This window comes from Euleptes europaea, chromosome 2, assembly GCF_029931775.1.
Source record: "Euleptes europaea isolate rEulEur1 chromosome 2, rEulEur1.hap1, whole genome shotgun sequence".
Lineage (NCBI taxonomy): Eukaryota > Metazoa > Chordata > Lepidosauria > Squamata > Sphaerodactylidae > Euleptes > Euleptes europaea.
This window is the reverse complement of record NC_079313.1, coordinates 140,110,837-140,128,919: the sequence shown is the minus strand read 5'-3', so window position 1 is coordinate 140,128,919 and position 18,083 is coordinate 140,110,837. Positions and strand designations below refer to the sequence as shown.

The window sequence follows — 18,083 nt, the reverse complement described above, 5'->3', positions numbered from 1 at the left end:
CTCCTGCATTTCAAGCAGATGCTCTACCACTGACCACAGCCCCTCTCCAAATATACCCTTGGTCCATCAAGGTCAGTATTGTCTTCTCAGACCAGCAGAGGCTTTTCAGGGTCTCAGGCAGAAGTCTTTCACATCACCTACTTGCCTAGTCCCTTTAACTGGAGATGCCGGGGATTGAACCTGGGAACTTCTGCATGCCAAGCAGATGCTCTTCCACTGAGCCACAGCCCCTCTGCAAAGAGGGTCCCCTGTCCTTGTGTTAAGGTCAGTTGAGTCAGGGATTGCGTACGGTTGCCAACCTCCAGGGAGAGATCTCCCAGAATTACCTCCCCCGCCCAGTGACCCCTACTCCTTGCCCAGAAGATGGCCAAGATGCCCTCCCTCTCACAGAGAACAAATTACAGAGAAAAGTTCCCCTGCAGAAAAATGGCTGCTTTGGAGGGCGGGCTGTATGGCATTCTACCCACACTGAGGTCCCACCCTTCCCCAGACTCCACCCTTTCCAGGCCCCACCCCCAAAATGTCCAGGAATTTCTCCACCCCACCCCACCCTACTTCAGAGCTTTATCATGCGTCAGAAACTGCTCAGAAGCAGAAGAGGCACCAGCAGATGTTCACCTTTTTGAAGAGTCTGCAGTTTTTTTCCCTGCAAAGTTTCTCATGCTGCAAAAACCTGTGGAAATGAAGATGCAGCCCTGTCACGGCAGTTGCATGTCCCACAATTAGGCCATTTCTTTCCTCCTTCTGCCTTTTCCCTTCGATGCATGGTTAAAAAAAATATTTAGGGTATTTCTTATCCCACTTTTCTCCCCAATCAGGATCCAAAGCTGCTTATCCCCCCCAAAAAGAAAAAAGAATTCAATGCAATTGAAAGAAACGTTTTAAAAAACAGCATGCAGAGTAAATAAACGGGAGAGGTGGTTTCCCTGAGGCCATTTATGCAGGGCTGTTTCCTTGCGGTCACCCCGCTGTCTACTTTAGGGCTTTGCTTTGATTATGCTTAGGGAACCCTGTCAAAAGCTTTACTGAAATCCAGGTTAACAACATCGACAACAGTAAGCTGATCACTTGATCAAGGAAGGAAACAAAGTTGGTCTGGCAGGAGCTGTTGGGGACAATCCGTGCTGACTTCCCTGGATCATATTATAGTGAGTCATGTTTTTAAAAGCAAACCAGGTTTCAGGTTTTCGTCGCATGGCTTTTAGGGATTACCTGATAAACCCAAGTCACACAAACACCCAGAAATCAAACCTAATCTTCTTTTGGAACTTCCATCGAGAGAAATTTGAGTTGCTCATTGTGGTAGTGCATACTTCTAGAAATACTATCAGTCTTCTCTTTTTCTAAATCTCTTTCTACCTTAATCATGCGATTACTGTCTAGACAGGTGATTAGTTCTTAACTAAAAATGAGAGAATCACGGCAAGTGCAAATGAGCCAATCAGCAGATTCAGGTGAGTCACACCTGATAAAGCAAATAAGTAGGCCAATCTAAACTCTTAACCTCTATTACAAAATAATGAAGCTAACTTTCCCTGTAACTGTTTCAATTAACTGTCCGAGATTAAAGTCACTTTAAGCAAACAGAGATCACTAACAGTTGAAGAGTGTTTCAGTGAGGAAACTGATAAAGGAATCAGATACCGCTATAGGGTTTCTCTTTTCCTGAGGAACTGAGCTAGAGTTGCCAGGGTTTGAGGCGGGACGTGGTGGTGGTGGTGGTGGTGGTGGTGGGGAGGAGCGTCACAACAGGTTTCCCCCAGAAGTGACATCGCCATGCTTGTGATGCTGGTGAGTGTTCAAATGTCACTATTTTTATTTTATTCCCCCTAGGGTTGCCAACCTCCAGGTACTAGCTGAAGATCTCCTGCTATTACAATTGATCTCCAGCCGATATAAATCAGATCAGCTGAAGAAAATGGCCACTTTGGCAATTTGGCTCTATGGCATTGAAGTCCCTCCCCTCCCCAAATCCTGCCCTCCTCAGGCTCCGTCCCCAAAACCTCCCACCAGAGGTGAAGAAGAAGAGTTGGTTTTTATATGCCAGATTTCTCTACCACTTAAGAGAGAACCAAAGCGGCTGACAATCACCTTCCCTTCTCCTCCCCACAACATAAGCCCTGTGAAGTAGGTGGGGCTGAGGGAGTGTGACTAGCCCAAGATCACCCAGCTGGCTTCATGTGTAGAAGTGGGGAAACCAATCTGGTTCACCAGATAAGCCTCCGCCACTCTTGTGGAGGAATGGGGAATCGAACCGGTTCTCCAGATCAGAGTCCAGCGCTCCTGTGGAGGAGTGGAGAATCAAACCCGGTGCTCCAGATCAGAGTCCACCACTCCTAACCACTGCTCTTAATCACTACACCATGCTGGCTCTCAAGAGGGACCTGGCAACCCTATCCCCCCCCCCAACCGCTTGACCATGCTTAGCACACAGCTGGTGCGTTGAGCAAAAGAGGGGCACAATGCAGAGCACACCCAGGTGTTTTCTTGCGTGGTCTCCCTGTGGCTGCCAAAACAGCTCAGAGGCAACAGGGCTCCAACATGTCAGGTTTCCCCACATTCCTCAGCCCGGTCTGGGAAGAGGCCCTGCGTGAGCTGCCTTCTCTTTGAGAGCCACTGAACAATGCAAGGCAGAGCGGTCAGTCTGGCTGGAGGCCAGGGGTTTCCCCGTGAGTACTTTTCTGCATGGTTTATTTGCCTCTGTCCCTACGTTAGCCACGTCAGGGGGGGCTTTAATATTTTTTTTAGATTAGCAAATTAATATCATGATAACATTATACCAGTCTGTGTATGAAGTTAATTGAATCCCCAGCTTTCATTTCTAAAAAAAAGAGGCAAGCCTCTAGCCTCTTCTGTTGCCTTTCCCCTTATACCACAGTAAAGAAAGGAGTTGGGGACAGGGATGCCAGCCTCCAGGTGGGATAGGGTTGCCAACTGCCAGGTAATAGCAGGAGATCTCCTGCTAATTCAACTGATCTCCAGCCAATAGAGGTCAGATCACCTGGAGAAAAATGGCCGCTTTGGCAATTGAACTCTATGGCATTGAAGTCCCTCCCCTCCCAAGCCCCGCCCTCCTCAGGCTCCACCCCAAAAATCTCCTGCCGGTGGCAAAGAGGGACCTGGTAACCCTAAGGTGGGACCTGGGGACCCCCCAGAGTTACAGCTCATCTCCAGACTACAGAAATCAGTTCCCCTGGAGAAATTGGATGCTTTGGTGGACTCTATGGCATTGTGCCCCACTGAGGTCCTTGTCCTCCCTATGCTCCACCCCCAACCTGGAGCTGGCAAAAAAAACAAAAACATGTTTTTGGGATGCTGGTTAAACACAAATCCTGAAAACGTGGGCAAAATGCTCGGAAACGCGCGGGGAGAGCGAGGCGACCTCTGATGGTCGGAAAATGGAAGCATAATCAAAGAAAAGCCCTGAAGTAGTCGGAGGGGTGACCACGAAGAAGCAGACATGCACAAATGGCCATTGTCTAAATCAGTGGCCTTGAAGCCGTCCAACCCTCAAGAAATCATTTTGAAACTGATTTGTCTGCCAAGAGTCTCAGTGCATCTGACACAGAAGCCAGAGGGGTCTAGAGGGGCTGCTGAGGTCCATATTCTCCTCTTGGAGGGAAGGGAGAGGGCGGCCTGGGCTGGCTTGCAGAGCTAGGGTTGCCAGCATCCATGTATAGCTGGAGATCTCCTGCTATTACAACTGATCTCAAACCGATAGAGCTCAATTCCCCTGGAGAAACTGGCAGCTTTGTCAATTGGACCCTATGACATTGAAATCCCTCCCCTCTCCAAACCCCGCCCTCCTCAGGCTCCTCCCCAAAAACCTCCTGCTAGTAGTGAAGAGGGACCTGGCCACCCTATGCAGAACCCAAGCCTATGTGTCAGGGAGGCTTCACGGGAGCCCCAGAGCACACAAAACACTTGCAAGTGGGCATCTGTTGCAGAGGAAGACGGGCCCGAAGCAGCTCAGCTGTCTGCTGCCATGGCACTGCAGACCTCTTGGGAGGCTCCCAAGGAATCTCACCCCTTGGTGTCAACTACACAGTCAAAGAACTGGAATAGAGCAGCTGACTCACCCCCGCTTGCCCAGCTGTTGAGGGTAGGGCAGCTCCCCCCCCCCCACAGCACCCTGAACTTTGGCACAAGTGAGGCCAAAAGGCGCTCTGCATTTGTCACAAGAACACTGCAAGCCGCCAGTGCTCCCTGAACACACGGACACATGAAGCTGCTTTATACTGAATCAGACCCTTGGTCCATCAAGGTCAGTATTGTCTACTCAGACCAGCGGCAGCTCTCCAGGGTCTCAGGCAGAGGTCTTTCACATCACCTGCTTGGTTCATTTAAGTGGAGATGCCGGGGATTGAACCTAGGATCTTCTAAATGCCAAGGGAAGGCTCTGCAGCTGAGCCACAGCCCTTCCCCATGAAGCTGCCTTCTAATGAATCAGATCACTGGTCCATCAAGGTCAGTGCCTTCTACTCAGACTGGCAGCGGCTCTCCGGGGTCTCAGGCTGAGGTCTTTCACATCACCTGCTGCCTGGTCCTTTTTAACTGGAGATGCCGGGGATTGAACCTGGGACCTTCTGCATGCCAGGCAGAGGCTCTGCCATTGGGCCAATGGCCCCTGCCTCCTCCAAAGGGATCCAAGGTAACATTTACGAAGTGAAGCTGGAAGCCTGTATTCCAACCACATGGCAACTCTGATTTTCTGCACGACAGATCTTTGCTGCCGTTCCTCCTGTGACTCCAACGGAAAGCACAGGTTGTCCCCTCCAGGTCTCTTAAGGAGTCAGGTGCGGTCACAGAGGGAGTGGCAAAACGCTGTTCTTTCCTCAGGTGTTTCTCTGCGTTGAAGCAGGGATTCTAATCAGTTTCCATGGCTGTATGAGCAGAGCTGGGATTTGCATCGAGCCTGAGTTCATTCATGTGAGAAGAAGTGGGGGCTGCTCTTGTGACTGCCCCTTCGCTGGTTTCTGGCTCTTGCTCACTGATGGTCCTCCTGCAGATGGCCATGTTGAGGCTGAGGGAGAAGCTCTTTGGCCAGAACACATGGAAAAGTTGCCCATTTTCCTGTGCCATATTAGGGCCCCATGCCGAATGGCCCTTCTGACTGCAGCCGGGTTCTGACTCTCGTCTCCACACCTCCAGGCAAGTATTTCCTCCTCCAGAGCTCACAACATCTCCTTTCTCCATCCCATTGTCATCCTCAGGCAAAGGCCAAGAACATTAGCTTAACCATGAGCAGGACACTTTGTTGAAAGGGTTTGATTGCCAACCTACAGGGGGAGCCTGGAAATTCCCCCAGAATTACAACTGTTCTCCAGACTATTGTTTGGAGAGTGGAGTCTAGGGAAGAAGAAGAAGAAGAAGAAGAAGAAGAAGAAGAAGAAGAAGAAGAAGAAGAAGAAGAAGAAGAAAAGGAGGAGGAGGAGGAGGAGGGACGAAGAAGAAGAGGAGGAGGAGGAGGAGGAGAGACAAAGAAGAAGAAGAAGAAGAAGAAGAAGAAATAGACAAGTTTGTTTTTATACTCCCATTTTCTCTACCTTAAGCAGTTGCTTATAATAGCCTTTCCTTCCTCTCCCCACAACAGACACCTTGGGAGGTAGGTAGTGCTGAGAGAGTTCAGAGAAAACTGTGACCAGCCCAAGGTCACGCAGATGGCTGCATGTGGAGGAGTGGGGAATCAAACCCAGTCCTCCAGATTAGAGTCTACAGCTCTTAACCACTACACCACACTGAGGTTGCTCTCCTCACCATCTACTGACCTCCGCAGGCTCCACACCCAAATCTCCATGAATTTTCCAACCCAGATCTGGCAACCCTGTTAAAGAGCCGGGAACCATGTCAGTGGCAGACAAGCAGTGATAAGTGAGGGGAGCCGTACCCGAACTGCCCTCAGGTTGCTTCTGCACAGAACAGCGGCTCCACCCACCACCCTTCTTGGGTCCCTGAGCCAAGCTGGTCTTGCATCCTGGAGCCCAGCAAAGGGGCCGGAGCCTTTAGCAACTGACCCCTCAAGTGGCCAAGCTGCACTGGGGGTGGCATACCACAAACAACCGGTCAGCTCCGGCCTGCTCAGGTCTTGCCTCATTTTTGACGGTGGGGATTTAAGAGCCTTGAGAATGTATACAAAGAAGAGCTGCCAAGTGGCCTGTGACCCCGAGAGAGACAGGCCTTGCCCAGGCAGTCCACACCCCGTGGGGTCCCTGCTGGCACGCTTGTGGATACCCGAGCAGCCAGGTTGGCCCCACTCTCCTCCATGTCAGGGTCTCGTATGTCCCCTGGCTCCACCACACAGAAGAGGGCAGCATCTACACTAGGGTTGCCAGCTCAGGGTTGGGAAATACCTGGAGATTTTGGGGATGGAGCCTGAGGAGGGCAGGGTTTGGTGAAGGGAGGGACTTCAGTGGGGGTATAATGCCACTGAGTCCACCTTCCAAAGTGGCCATTTTCTCCAGGTGCTGACTTCTGTCACCTGGAGATCAGTTGTAATAGCAGGAGAGCTCCAGCAACCACCTGGAGGTTGGCAACCTTATGTGAAGTAATAGAGCTCGAGACCACCAAGAGGCCACTGCGTCAAGTCCCTGCAACCAAAGGCAAAAGGTCTGTTCACTCCCACCCAGCCAGCCCCCAATCAACACCAGCTGGCGCAATCCGGATCCCAAAGCAAGGCACATCAACACATGAATCTGCCTTAACTGAATCAGAACCTTGGTCCACCAAAGTCAGTATTGTCTACTCAGACTGGCAGCAGCTCTCCAGGGTCTCAGGCAGAGGTCTTTCACATTACCCACTTGCCTAGTCCCTTTAACTGGCGATGCTGGGGATTGAACCTGGAACCTTCTGCATGCCAAGCAGATGCTCTGCCACTGAGCCATGGTCCCTCCCCTATGAAACTGTCTTACACTGAACCAGACCCTTGGTCCACCAAAGTCAGTATTGTCTACTCAGACTGGCAGCAGCTCTCCAGGGTTTCAGGCAGAGGTCTTTCACATTACCCACTTGCCTAGTCCCTTTAACTGGCGATGCCAGGGATTGAACCTGGAACCTTCTGCATGCCAAGCAGAGGCTCTATCACTGAGCCACAGCCCCTTCAGCAGAAGCAGAAGGGCTATCAAGAAGGTAAGCCAAGCAGCAAGTTGCAGGCAAAGACTCCAAATCCCCAAAGTCACTAGCCAATCAGGCCTAAGCCTCAAAGCAGAGATCGCGCAGATGGGACAGAGCTCATCAGAGGAGCCGGGCTGGGTTGGGCTGGTGGGCTAGGAGCCCATTTTCCGGCCATCAGCCAGCAGATGAAGCCACGACTAGACAAGTCAGGCAACTGCCCTCCTTTGCTGTTTGACCTCCTAGCTGTGCACACTGGACATGCAGGGTTCGCCTGCAAGTGCTTCAAGTTCTGTCCCGGAAGAGGGCAGGGGAGCACCCAGTGACCGTCCCGCCTCCTCTCTCTGCTGCCGGTTGTCTCCAGCTCTGTGGCCAGTTTGTCCTTCCCTGCGGCAGCCTCTCTCCTTCCTGTTTCCATCTTCATCACTTTTTTATACGTGCCAGAAGGGTCCACGTGGCATCCATCAGTCGGACAGATGTTGTTGGAAATGTCTCGTGGTTGGAAAATGCCCCTGGACCACCACTCAGCGTCACCACGTCTCCCAGGGGTCCACGGCGGAAGGCCAGTAAGGGCCACAAGTGGCCCTCCGAGTGGCCGACATCCTCCCACTTCTCCACGGAGATGTCCGGGTCCTCTCTGGCTTCAGCGTCCTGAACAGTTGCGTGCCGCGGCAGGAAAGGGCTGAGAGGCGAAGGGGAAAGAGAAGCCCTTCCCCCCTGGCCGAGCAGAGGCTCCCCGGCCCTTCCCAGCCGGCCTCTCTCCCGGCCTGCATTTTTTCTCCTGCCAGCGGTGATACCTGATCCGTGCGGATTGTGCAATGGAATGAGGAGGGTGTTCAGCTCAGCCTGTTCTCTATTCATCACCTGGGAGTCAGTCCTCTCCCCTCTCCCTCCCGTCCTGTTGGTCAGCCACACCTGGAGAGAGCTTAAAGCCCGGGCGGGGACTGCCACTACTCCGCACACTCCTCTCGCCACCGCCATGAAGCCCAGCGGCGGCGGCTGCCCCCTCCTCCTCTCCCTCCTGGGGCTCCTCTTCTTCGCCACGCAGCTGCCCGGCACATCTGGACAGAACGTGACAGGTGGGTGTGAGTTCCGTCTCCTCGGCAGGAGACGGCCGCCTGCCCCAGCCTGACCTGCAGGCCCGCCCCCGCACCCCCTCAAGGGAACAGTCTCTCGTCCCTGTCACGCGTGAGCAGTGGGCACGCAGCCCAGGTCCCGGCCGACTGGATGCCCCGGCCCCCTGCCGGGCATCCGCCTGCCATTTCCTTGCCCTTCAGGATGGGGCGGGAAGGGCAGCTTCCTGAGGCCCAAAGGCTGAGGGCACCCTCGATGAGAGGAGGGGACCCGAGGGGCTACCTCTCCCCTGTGCTTTTCTCTTGCAGAAAAAGCTGGCACCTGCCCCGAGACACAGGCGGTGACGACCGGCGGGAACTGCACGGAAGAGTGCCAGTCGGACGACAGCTGCAAGGCGAACCAGAAGTGCTGCCCGACGGGTTGTGGGGCATCTTGCCAAGTCCCGGATGGTACTTACCGCTTCCCTTCATTCTTCACCCCCATCCACGGCCACGGCTACGTCTCTGGCCCGGCAAACCCTCTCCAGCAGTCTGTTCTGGATTCGGGCCCGAGGAGCCAGGGTTTGTCTTTCAACAAGCTGCCTCCTGCGCCGGGATGCTGAACCTGGCAAGGAGGAGCCGAGGCCCTGGTGAAATGGCCTGGCATCCCATAATAGAAACAGTGAGGCACTCCCAAGCTCCCTTCCATATTATGGCTAGGGTTGCCAGGTCCCTCTTTGCCACCGGTGAGAGGTTTTTGGGGTAGAGTCTGAGGAGGGTGGGGTTTGGGGAGGGGAGGGGCTTCAATGCCATAGAGTCCAATTGCCAAAGCAGCCATTTTCTCCAGGGGAACTAATCTCTGTCACCTGGAGATCACTTGTAATAGTGGGAGATCACCAGCTACCACCTGGAGGTTAGGGTACAAAAAATTCACCAATACTGTAACTAGAAGTAAGAAAAAAAGAACAGTACCAGGCTCACAATATTATATCCAAAACACAGTGTATTCGTGAAACTACAGACAAGTGTATAAACATATAGTACAGTGAAAAAAATTAATAAGTTATGCAAATGCAGACACACAATCTCGCAGGCACTCTTCAGCAACACACCTACAAGTATGAAAACCAGGGTAGCTCTTATAGTGGATTCTCAAAAGTCTATAGTTACAAACTCCAGGATAGGCAAGGTAGACTCGGCAGGCAAAAATGCACGTAAGAAAGGGAACGCTTTTCCGGATATTTTCCGCGCTTTCGCCAAAAGGCTTCGTCAGCCTCACAGAAAACAATTCTTAATATGCACGACAAAAGTCCTTCTATTGTGATAAGTCTAACCAGGAAAAGCGACCGTTCATGCTGAAAAGTTACAGCTACGGAGTGCAGGTGCTTTTCCTCAACCGTGAAGAACTTTTCCGGTCCTTTTGCCTATCCTGGAGTTTGTAACTATAGACTTTTGAGAATCTACTATAAGAGCGACCCTGGTGCGATACTTGTGGGTGTGTTGCTGAAGAGTGCCTGCGAGATTGTGTGTCTGCATTTGCATATCTTGTTGTTAATTTTTTTTCACTGCACTGTATGTTTATACACTTGTCTGTAGTTTCACTAATACACTGTGTTTTGGATATAATATTGTGAGCCTGGTACTGTTCTTTTTTTCTTACCACCTGGAGGTTGGCAACCCTAGAGGGAGAGAGTTTTCCAAAAGCCCATATTTGAAAGCTCTGTGCGGACTCTGATCTTTGGCCTGATGGAATGGGAGCTGCTTCCCTGGCATGCCCTGCAAAAAGTAACTGTGGTGTGTTTAGGTGAAGGGCATTAGGGATGGGTAGGGGCTGTGGCTCAGTGGCAGAGCATCTGCTTGGCATGCAGAAGGCCCCAGGTTCAATCCCTGGAATCTCCATGTTAAAGGACCTGGCAGTAGGAGAAAGACCTCTGCCTGAGAGTCACCACCAGTCTGAGAGGATGATACTGACCTTGATGGACCAAGGGTCTGATCCAGTATAAGGCAGCTTCATGTGTGCCTGATGCCCTGCTCCCAGGCCCCATTTGCCACCGCCCACTGGGACCTGTGTGTGCACCTGAAAAGATCTCTTGGGACTGCCCTGCCGCACACCTGCTCTGGATCAGGTCCTGACAGCATTTTGTATAGAACTACACATGCTTTTGAAATGGCATCAACACACATGGGATGGGCCAGTTCCCTCTGTCTCCTGTAGTTTGGCTCACGGTTGCAAATTCCAAGTTGGAAAATTCCTGGAGACTTGGAGGCGGTGACTGGGGAGGGGTTGGAGTTTCATTTGGAGATGGAGCTCAGCAGGAATGTGTCTCTCGAATAGGGTTGCCAGCCTCCAGGTTCTAGCTGGACATTACGTGCTATTACAACTGATCTCCAGCCGATAGAGATCAGTTCACCTGGAGAAAATGGCCCCTTTGGCCATTGGACTCCTTGGCATTGAAGTCCCTCCCCTCCCCAAACCCCATCCTCTTCAGGCTTTGCCCCAAGAACCTACCTCCAGTGGCAAAGAGGGACCTGGCAACCCTATTGCCAACCTCCAGGTGGCGGCTGGAGATCTCCCACTATTACAACTGCTGTCCAGGCGACAGAAATCAGTTCTCCTGGAGAAAATGGCTGCTTTTGGCAATTGGACTCTATGGCATTGAAGTTCCTCCCCAAACGCTGCCCTCCTCAGGCTCCATCCCAAAAACCTCCCGCCGGTGGTGAAGAGGGACCTGGCAACCATACTGTTGAAAGCTCATACCCCAAAACTCTTGTTGGTCTCTAAGGAGCTGTTGGACTCGAATCTAGCTGCGTTTCCTCCAGGAGAACTGATCTCTGAATCCTGGAGATCACTTGTACTCATGGGACAACACCAGGCCTCACCTTGAGGTTGGTAACCCTGGGTTTCTCACTTGCTGCAGCTTGGCATTTGCAGCCCTCCTGCTGATCCGGTGAGCGGGGGAAACAAAACTTCCACCCCAAGTCCAGCTCCTCCTTCACCACGATCCTTCTGCAGTAGAAACCTCTTCCTGCATCTTCATCCCATTTGTTCATCTCTGTATGTTGCTTTACTGTGTGCACAATTTAAATTTTTGAAATCAATATATCTAAGTCCCAGTATGTGGATGCTTAAATCCAGACACTGGAGCCATGAACAATCAGGCAATTTGTATTATAGCCCACAAACCATACAGAAGCATAACCAACAATGGTAATTAACCAATTAACCTAAAATCATATCTTTACATATGTCATTCATCCTAGCTTAGAAGGTATCAAAGAAAAGCATACACAGGCTCTTACGTCAACATGTATTTTCATAGCAGAGGACAAAAACCTAGTGACTTTGTATGGTGATTTTTTTGGTCAAACCCAGCCAATAAACATTTAAGAGTCTTCTGCTCAGAAAATAGCTTTTTATCTGCCAAAATGGGTTCCAGTAAATCTGGGCAAGCTTATATAAGACTTATTTGATAATCAATATTTATATTCCTCCAGCAAAGATGAGACAAGAGGCAAAGAAAATCTGGTCTGATTGCACAAATTATGTTTGTAATGTAACAATGTATATGCTCAATTAATATGGAGGGGGCAAAATGTTAGGTTAGGTCATTCAAATTAAATGTAGGCCATGGGATGGTTGTTTCCTAAATATTGCCTCCTTCATATTTGAACATAAAGCTTGAGATTTAAAGATAAATGTTGCTGACCTCTGTAGGGTTGCCAATTTTAGGTTGGAAAATTTGAGGATAGGGTAGGGTTTGGGTGGGGACAGACCCCAACATGATATAATGCCTTACAGCCCACCCTCCAAAGCAGCCATTTACTCCAAGGGAACTGATCTCTGTCATCTGGAGATCACATGCAATTGCCAGGAGATCTCCTGCCACCACCTGGAAGTTGGCAACCCTATCTTGCAGGCAGAGATGTTTTTGTTTTTTTAAAGCTTTTGTTCCCCATGCTGTAACATCGGTGTGGTTTTCTTAGATGTGGGTAGTGGATATAAACACCTCAGCTGGTAATACAGCTTGACTGAGAGATGTAGTATTGAGGGACAGAAAACAGGAAGCAGAAGGGTGAAGACTTTTGCTCCCATAGTGCGCCACACTGAAGGGTGGCTCACCGTCTGCCCCTCTCTCCTTGCAGACAAACCAGGTACCTGTCCGAAAACTGTCGGTGCCATTTCACCGCTGGGCATTTGCCAGGAAAAATGTTCAAAGGACTCTGACTGCAGGGACACTGCAAAGTGCTGTCAAAATGGATGTGGCAAAAGGAGCTGCTTGTCCCCTGACTTCTGAGGTGAGTGTCTTCTTTCGCAGGTGTGTATGGGCCTGATTCAGATTGGGACCATGGCTTGTGGGATGAGAGTCCTTAGGTTTCCCTACCACACCCTCTTCCCAACCTGAAATGGCCCTGGGTAGGCTAATCAATGTCCCAGTCATGGCAGAGGATGCTCCATCCCCAGGTTCCACTGCGCCTGTGTCGCTATGTCTCTCCTGGAAAATACCAGCAGTGACAGAAGATAGCCCTCAAAATTGTCAGAAATTGACGTTGCAAGTGCCTCCCGTGTTCCCCCCCCTCCTGCTGATTTCCAGGTTTCATACCTAGCCCCAGGTAGCCATTATTTGGTAGGGTTGCCAAGTGCCAGGTGGTGGCGGGAAAACCCCCGCCAATCCACCTGGCTGCCTGCCGACCAGCTGAGGGTCGGCAGGCAACGCGTGCCCGCATGACTGCCTGCCTGCCTGCCACGCCACATCACTTCCGGTTTACACCCGGAAGCGCCACATCACAACGGGCCTTTTACCACTCAAACTCCCAGTTTGAGTGGTAAAGGCCCCTTGTGATGCGGCACTTCCGGGTGTATACTGAAGTGACGCGATCGCATCGGTGTGGCCGCGCGCTTACACAATCTCTCCCTCACCTCCGCCCAAAAACCTCCCACCAGAGGAGAGGGGGGCCTGGCCACCCTAATTATTTGGCCTTTGGGGAAAATGTACTGATGGTACACGTTGCCAACCCCCATGTGGGGCTTGGAGATTCTCTGGAGTTGCAATTGATCTCCAGATGACAGATCAATTTGCCTGGAGGAAATGGCATCCTAAGAACATATAAGAACATAAGAAAGGCCCTGCTGGACCAGACCAAGGCCCATCAAGTCCAGCAGTCTGTTCACACAGCGGCCAACCAGGGGCCTCCAGGAAGCCCACAAACAAGACGACTGCAGCAGCACCATCCTGCCTGTGTTCCACCGCACCCAAAACAATAGGCATGCTCCTCTGATACTAGAGATAATAGGTATGCAGCATGACTAATATCCATTCTAACTAACAGCCATGAATACCCCTCTCCTCCATGAATATGTCCACTCCCCTCTTAAAGCCCTCCAAGCTGGCAGCCATCACCACATCCTGGGGCAAGGAGTTCCACAATTTAACTCTGCATTGTAGGAAGAAATACTTCCTTCTATCTGTTTTGAATCTCTCACCCTCCAGCTTTAGCAGATGACCCCGCGTTCTAGTATTATGGGAGAGGGAGAAAAACGTCTCCCTGTCCACTCTCTCCAAACCATGCATAATTTTATAGACCTCTATCATGTCTCCCCTCAGCCGCCTTCTTGCCAAGCTAAACAGCCCTAAGCGTCTTAACCGCTCCCCATAGGACAGTTGCTCTAGTCCCCTAATCATTTTGGTTGCTCTTTTCTGCACCTTCTCAAGCTCTGTAATATCCTTTTTGAGGTGTGGTGACCAGAACTGTACACAGTATTCCAAGTGTGGTCTCACCATAGATTTGTACAAGGGCAGTAGGATATCAGCAGTTTTATTCTCTATTCCACGTCTCATTTTTACAGCAGCCACACACTGGGTTGACATCTTCATTGTGCTATCCACTACCACCCCAAGTTCCCTTTCTTGGTCTGTTGCTGCCAGCACAGATCCCATCAGTGTATATGTGAAGTTGGGATTTTTTGTCCCAATATGCATTACACTTACTCATATTGAATCTCATTTGCCATTTTAAAGCCCATTCTTCATGTATGCAGAGATCCTTCTGGAGCTCTTCACAGTCCGATTTTGTTTTAACCACCCTAAATAATTTGGTGTCATCTGCAAACTTGGCTACTTCACTGTTTAACCCCAACTCCAGGTCATTGATGAACAGGTTGAAAAGCGCCGGTCCCAACACAGATCCCTGAGGCACCCCACTGCTCACATCCCACCATTGGGAGAACAGACCACTGATTCCTACTCTCTGCTTCCTATTTTTCAGCCAGCTCTCAATCCATAAGAGGATTTGTCCTCTTATCCTGTGACTATGAAGTTTGCTTAGCAGTCTTTGGTGGGGGACTTTGTCAAAAAGCTTTTTGGAAATCCAAATACACAATATTCACAGGCTCATTCCTGTCCATCTTCAGAGGGTGGACTCTATATTACATCCCTGCTGAGTTCTCTCCCCTCTCCAAATTTTGTCCTCCACAGGTTCCACCCCAAGATCTCCAGGAATTTACCAACCCCAAGTTGGCAACCCTAACTGATAGCTATGCATGAGTTTCCCTAGAAGGGCAAATAGCTGATCTCCAGAACTGTTTCTGGCAGGAAATTGTCATGGGGGAGGCCTAAGCCCCTTCTCCGTATGTACTATGGTCCCAATTCAAATCAGGCAGCCGTATGTCCCTCATGTAGACTTTGTGATGAGTGAATCTACCCTTTAAGAACCATCTAATACGTCATTCATACCTGCACCAGGTGTGTGACCAATGTCCTGATGGAGGCCATGGACAGGGATCGGCCTCAGCTGGCCCTGTGTGTACAGCTGTGAAAACACCTGGGTTGCCAGGTCCCTCTTCGCCACCAGTGGGAGGTTTTTGGGGTGGAGCCTGAGGAGGGTGGGGTTTGGGGAGGGGAGGGACTTCAGTGCCATAGAGTCCAATTGCCAAAGTGGCCATTTTCTCCAGGGGAACTGATTTATATCGGCTGGAGATCAGTTGTAATAGCGGGAGATCGCCAGCTAGTACCCGGAGGTTGGCAACCCTAGAAAACACCCATGTGCTGGTGCACCACATGTGAAGTCAGAGGCATCTGAGCCCTCTGAGCCAGGATGATCCTGCTTTGAATCTCACCTCACTTGTGAGCTCATTGGATGGGTGTTTGGCCAGCCATACCTTCTTCCATCATCAGACCCATATCTGCAGCCTGGGTCGAAAGGCACCAGCTTCTCCAGCAGGGCTGGTGTAAGGATGACTGGAACGTTGTGATGAATGCTGGCTGCATCCAACGGCTTTCGTATAACTTGACCTGTATTGTACAGAAGTGGAAATGCCAACAGTTCCATTTTAACTCCAAATAGGGTTGCCACCCTCCAGGTTGTGGCTGGAGATCTCCTGCTATTACTCCTGATTTCCAGCCAACAGAGAGCAGTTCCCCTGGAGAAAATGGCCACTTTGGAAGGTGAACACACATGAAGCTGCCTCATACTGAACCGGACCTCTGGTCCATCAAAGTCAGTATTGTCTACTCAGACCGGCAGCAGTTCTCCAGGGTCTCAGGCAGGGTCTCACATCACCTGCTTGGCTAGTCCCTTTAACAGGGGACGCAATGATTAAACCTGGGACCTTCTGCATGCCAAGCAGATGCTCTACAAACTGAGCCTCAGCCCCTCCCCTGAAGGTGGATTCTATGGCATTGAAGTCCCTCCCCTCCCCAAACCCTCCCCTCCTCAGGCTCCACCCCCAAATCTCCAGGTGTTTCCCAACCCAGAGCTGGCAACCCTAACTCCAAGCCACCCATTCTGCAAATGAGCTGCAGCTGGCCCATCTTGTTCCTTCCCTCCGCAGATGCAGCCCAGGCACCGCAGATCAGCAGCAGTGGGGAAATAGGCTGCCTCTCTGGAACTGGTCCCTGAGGATGTGACGGCGCTGCCCTTCTCCCTTCCCACCACCTCCTGCTCTACCTGGCAGCTTCTCCATCTTCCATGTCCTGATGGAGCCTCTGAGGCACTTTTTCAGTAAAGCTCTCACTTTCCATAGCAACTCTGTCTCCTGTGGCTTTGTCTGCTCCTCCCCTCAGAGCCCCCCCCCCCCCGGTCTCCTTCGCTTTACCCATACACAGACCCAGGGCTTTTCCACTCACTGAACTGATTCCTGATTTTCTTGACAGTCAATCTACAAGCATTGGAAAAGGTTTGGGCACAGTTCTTCTGCCCTCCCTCTGCATTTTTACAGTTGGGGAGTCAGTTTATTTTCTTCCACATGTGCCTTAAATGAACAGGACTTTCGAGGGAAGGAGCTGTTGTCATCAGTGATGCCACAGCCCCCCCCCCTTTTAGCTTTTTGTGCATGCTTATATAAATATAGCAATTTAATGATAGGTTTAGCAGGTTTCTCAATTCCCAGTTTTCGTTTTTTTTTTTTTTTTTAAGTAAGTCTCTATCCCTCTCTCTCACAGAGACATAAGGGAAAAGGCATCTCTCTGCAAGGGAAGGAACTAGAGACTTACTTTTTTTCTTTTATTTCAGTAAGCGCTGGGAATTCAGAGAACCTGCGAAACCCACCAGAACAATGCCGTATCAAAAAATCAATATTTAGGGCCTTTTAAAAAACCAAAATCAAAATCACTCATTTTCAGGGGGAGGAGAGGGAGTGGTTGGACAATAATGACGGTCCAGTCATTGAGAAGTGGGCTGGAGAAGGGTAGAAGTGGGCGGGACAAAGAAAACAGACAGAAACATTATGCATGAGACAAAGTGACTCAAAATCAGCTTCCAGAAAAAGACAGGGGTAAAAGTGGTCTCAAAAGGACAGGGAAAGGAACAGAAAAACAAACAAAAATAACATGAAACCTGGAGGCACCAAAATGCACATGGAAATCGGCGGATAAACCAAAGCAGTATGGGGCCAGGGCTAATGGGAAAAAAATGTGGGAAAGATACTAGTGTGGCCACCTGCCAAATAGGGTTGCCAGGTTCCTCCAGGTTCCTCCTGGCAACTGGTGGGGGAGTGTGTGTGGGGGGGACTTACGGCAGCAAACATAGTCCAAGACCACTGGGGGGTTAAAACACGATGGTGTCATTTCTGATGTGCACTGGAAGTGATGTCATCACTTTGCTGACAACCGCGGGCACGCTCTGGTATTTTGGCAAAATGCCTGGTAGAAGCCTTTTCTACCACAGAGTTTAACCAAATACAAGAGCATCTCTGCGGCTGTCGATGACATGATGACATTAATTCCAGTGCACACCAGAAATGATGTTTTGGGTGTCGGAGGCTTCGAAGTACCTAAATCCCCTCCCCCCCTGGCTGGTTTCATGGCGCTGGAGGGCATGGCGTTAAAGCAAGAGGTCCCCTGCTTCCAGAGGGGGACAGACAACCATACTGCCAACTTAAAGCATCCAAAAAGGGGACAGCATAGGCCCTTCCCCCTGTCCACAGGGTCCCCATTTCCCGTCCCTGATGTGGGGGGAAAATAAAGGCGACAGTTGCGCAGGTTATATTCCAGTACATGAACCCAAAGCAAAAATGTTCCAATGCATCCTCCCATGCCCCTTGAATGGATTTCAGCAATGACAATTCTGTTGATAAGCTCTCAGCTAGGAACGTCCTGCTTGCCTTACCGACCACAAAAGAACAGCTCACCTCTGATAAAGTGGAGACCCCAGACCCAGCCTGTATCCCCCATCCCGTGTGGCTCTTGGGCCAGGACCCTGACTGTGGTTGAGATGACGGAGGAGTCTGGGCAGAAAGCGGAGCCGGTAGCGGAGGCAGCAGCAGCAGAAAGTTGGCAAAGAGGGTGGGATCCTCCTGGTTGCGTGTGGGGGAGTGTTGTTGTTCTATTGTCCTCTCATTCTATTTGCAACTTTCAGTCATACTCCCTCCTGCCCTGCTTTGCCCCGACTTCCTCGGTCTTTTGAGCAGTGACCCAACTCCGTTGTATC

General features: G+C 50.8%; 1 protein-coding gene across 1 annotated transcript; it reads left to right on the top strand.

Annotated features, from left to right (window-relative positions):
• Positions 1 to 8,086: 8,086 nt before the first annotated feature.
• LOC130472980 (waprin-Phi1-like) lies at positions 8,087 to 16,002 on the top strand. The gene is made up of 4 exons (XM_056844486.1): positions 8,087 to 8,186; positions 8,490 to 8,630; positions 12,303 to 12,455; positions 15,988 to 16,002. Exons 1-3 carry the CDS (start codon positions 8,087 to 8,089, stop codon positions 12,452 to 12,454), a joined length of 393 nt encoding a protein of 130 aa, XP_056700464.1. The 3' UTR covers position 12,455; positions 15,988 to 16,002.
• The last annotated feature ends 2,081 nt before the right edge of the window (positions 16,003 to 18,083 follow it).